General features: G+C 46.6%; 1 protein-coding gene across 1 annotated transcript; it reads left to right on the top strand.

The window, feature by feature from the left end:
* Positions 1–637: 637 nt before the first annotated feature.
* On the top strand, positions 638–1,181 carry LOC148031263 (uncharacterized). Its single transcript, XM_087685714.1, has 3 exons — positions 638–700; positions 792–938; positions 1,023–1,181. Exons 1-3 carry the CDS (start codon positions 638–640, stop codon positions 1,179–1,181), a joined length of 369 nt encoding a protein of 122 aa, XP_087541840.1.
* The last annotated feature ends 1,401 nt before the right edge of the window (positions 1,182–2,582 follow it).

The raw sequence follows: 2,582 nt of genomic DNA, 5'->3' as shown, positions 1-2,582 counted from the left end.
ACCGTCACGTGAGGGCTCACGGCCACCATCACGTGCTCCCTCACAGTCACAGTCACGTGCAGCCACCCCTAGTCATGGCTACTCCCGCAGTACAGATGAGAGCCGACGCCGCAGTAGGGAGAGCGGGAGTGGAGGATTATGCGGCGGGTGCTTTGGTGGGGGGGGTAGTAGGGTACGAGGAGACAGTGAGGAGTCGGAGGAGGCGAGAGAGGTGGAGGGAGAGATTTTCTACGATGTTACGGATAGGGGCGGGGTAGTCATGGATGCGAGAGGGAAAGAGGTGATGGAGTATATGCGGGGGGTAGTTTCAAACATGTATAGAAACTGTTTTGTAAAATTTAAAGATCAGGAGAGCCGGTTAGTTAGGGAGGTCCTAGATAGTGTACATAGTCGGTACCCCAATCCCCCACGAGCGACATTCTCGGATGTATGGGGAAGGACGCGAATAAGGGAGATCTTAAGTAATAAAAGATCTCACCTTAAGAAACTCGCGTACGATGATGGGGTGAATGTAGCTGCGGGTGGCTATCCTTGTGAGAAACCTGCCACTGCCCACAAACGCGAGTGGAAGGAGGCAAAGAAGCGTGCAGAGGGAGGCGTGAAGAGCAGGCAGCATGTGGAGGCACGACGGATCCAGATGGAGACCATTGGATCGTCGCATTTCGGATCTGGCGGCGTCGAGTCGTGGGAGGCAGAGTTCGTAAGTAACTTGCCTCTTTATTTGATTGTTTGCCAAATTCATTGATTCTATGATTGTTTTGATCTTACAAACTATCTTGATTATGTTACAGCGACGGGTTATGGGGAGGAGGCCCACAGCCCACGAGACTGGGTATGCTCGCCACAATAGCAGACGTGACACGTGGGCCATCTTCAGAAACGAGGGACGTATTACGGATGCGCAGTTTGACGCGGCCATGAGACCATATGGTCGAAAGGTACTTGAAAACTCTAAATGAATGATTTCGGTTTATTTAATTGCATATATATGTATACTTACATACGGTATATTTCTTGAACAGGCACAAGCTGCTGATGCTCCTGCCCCTGATGATCCAGCCGCCACTGCTGATGTTCGTGCCACTGCTCCTGGTGGAGGCGAGCACCACTCATCGAAATATACCGATGCGAGCTCCTCTGATCATGGAGAGAGCACAGGGTCCTCATCATCCTCTGATTAGCTTTCAGAATATTGTAGGATGTGGTTGTACAAAAAAATTTTGTAACTGAAGCCATGGGATTTTTTGCACCTAGCTCCCTATTTGACTTTGTATATATTTGTTCCTAATTACAGCCATGGGCTATTTTGACATATGGACTCCCTTGTACACAAATGTATCATGTATTGACAATGTATTGAATCGTGAGTCTTGAGTCGTGTATTAAGTTTTAGATAGTAATATTGAATCGTGTATTCATAGAGAGTGAGTCTCGTGTCTTGAAATCTAAATCGCTCTTTTTTTGTGGTGCAATGCACAAAAAAAAAATCCAGAGAGTGCCTTTGGGTGCCTGGATGCTGGAACAGCATCCAGCCACCCAAAAGCACTCTTTGGATTTTTTTTTCCCTCTGTGATCGCGTGTATAAGCGCGTGTCATCTGTCAAAATCGCGTATATTTACGCGGATAGTCTGTTAGATTCGCGTGTAAATTCGCAGCAAAACTGTCCAGAACGCGTGTATGGGGTCGTGTATTTGCGCGACTGGCTGTCACTGTACACGCGCTTTTACACACATGTCTCTGGCCGCGATGATACACGCGCTATTACACGGGCCCGGCACTTTTTTTTCCAAGTCATTTTGTGCGGCTAGGAGCGCGGGTATGAGCCCAATCCCTTGTAGTGTCTCTTCTCACGTACCTCTGGACTCGTTCTAACGCTTGCCTTTTTATTGCGTCATTCATCAGGGGATTGACTCCACTATGTTGTTAGTGCTCCACAGAGGGTTAACAGGAGGCTTCAGTCTCTGGAGGACTCTCTTGCCAACATTTCTTCTACTTCTTTCTTCTCAACGTCCATAAATTCTGCTTTCATGCCATTGCACAGAGGAAGGTATTCGGTTCTGAAGGTGTCAAAATGCATACGTCTGAGCATGGTGGTGGTGCCATCATCATAGTAATGCCAGCTTTTGATGGTTTCAATAGTGTATGTTGTGAAAAACACTCTGTCTACCAACTTCCAGTGGGTTGCTAATTGAACAAACAGAAGATTATCAGTACACCAAGCATCCCATGTATCTTGCTATTGAGCATCCACGAACAAATTCCAACTCTTTTCCTTCTTGTCTCTGTGAACCTCTACAGACCAAGACTCCTGAAGCTTCTTCACAATCTCCCACTTGATGTTGTCTGGAAACTTCTCAATGAATGCCAAATCTTCCATGGATGTTCATTCTCTCTGATTCTGTTCTTCAGTTTGTTCCCAAACAGTTTTCCACCAAGATGCAAGTTTCTGCTGCTTCAATAGGAAGAGGAAACTGTCCACCACATAGAGCATGCATCATGATGGTGATGTGTTTCCGCCATTGTGGGATGAACTTCTTGTGAAAAGTAGCTTTGATTATGAGAAATTCCAATTCTTCAGTAGA

This window comes from Lygodium microphyllum, chromosome 9, assembly GCF_053477565.2.
Source record: "Lygodium microphyllum isolate KBCC chromosome 9, Lygodium_microphyllum_v1.1.10, whole genome shotgun sequence".
NCBI lineage: Eukaryota > Viridiplantae > Streptophyta > Polypodiopsida > Schizaeales > Lygodiaceae > Lygodium > Lygodium microphyllum.
The sequence above is the reverse complement of the archived record's forward strand: the minus strand, read 5'-3'. Positions and strand labels throughout refer to the sequence as shown.

What these genes read in the sequence shown, in the direction of transcription:
- LOC148031263 (XM_087685714.1), top strand. Translation starts at nt 638, where the DNA reads ATGGAGACCATTGGATCGTCGCATTTCGGATCTGGCGGCGTCGAGTCG. An exon ending in AGTCGTGGGAGGCAGAGTTC is followed by an intron (nt 701 to 791) that starts GTAAGTAACTTG and finishes ATTATGTTACAG; the next exon opens with CGACGGGTTATGGGGAGGAG. An exon ending in TGAGACCATATGGTCGAAAG is followed by an intron (nt 939 to 1,022) that starts GTACTTGAAAAC and finishes TTTCTTGAACAG; the next exon opens with GCACAAGCTGCTGATGCTCC.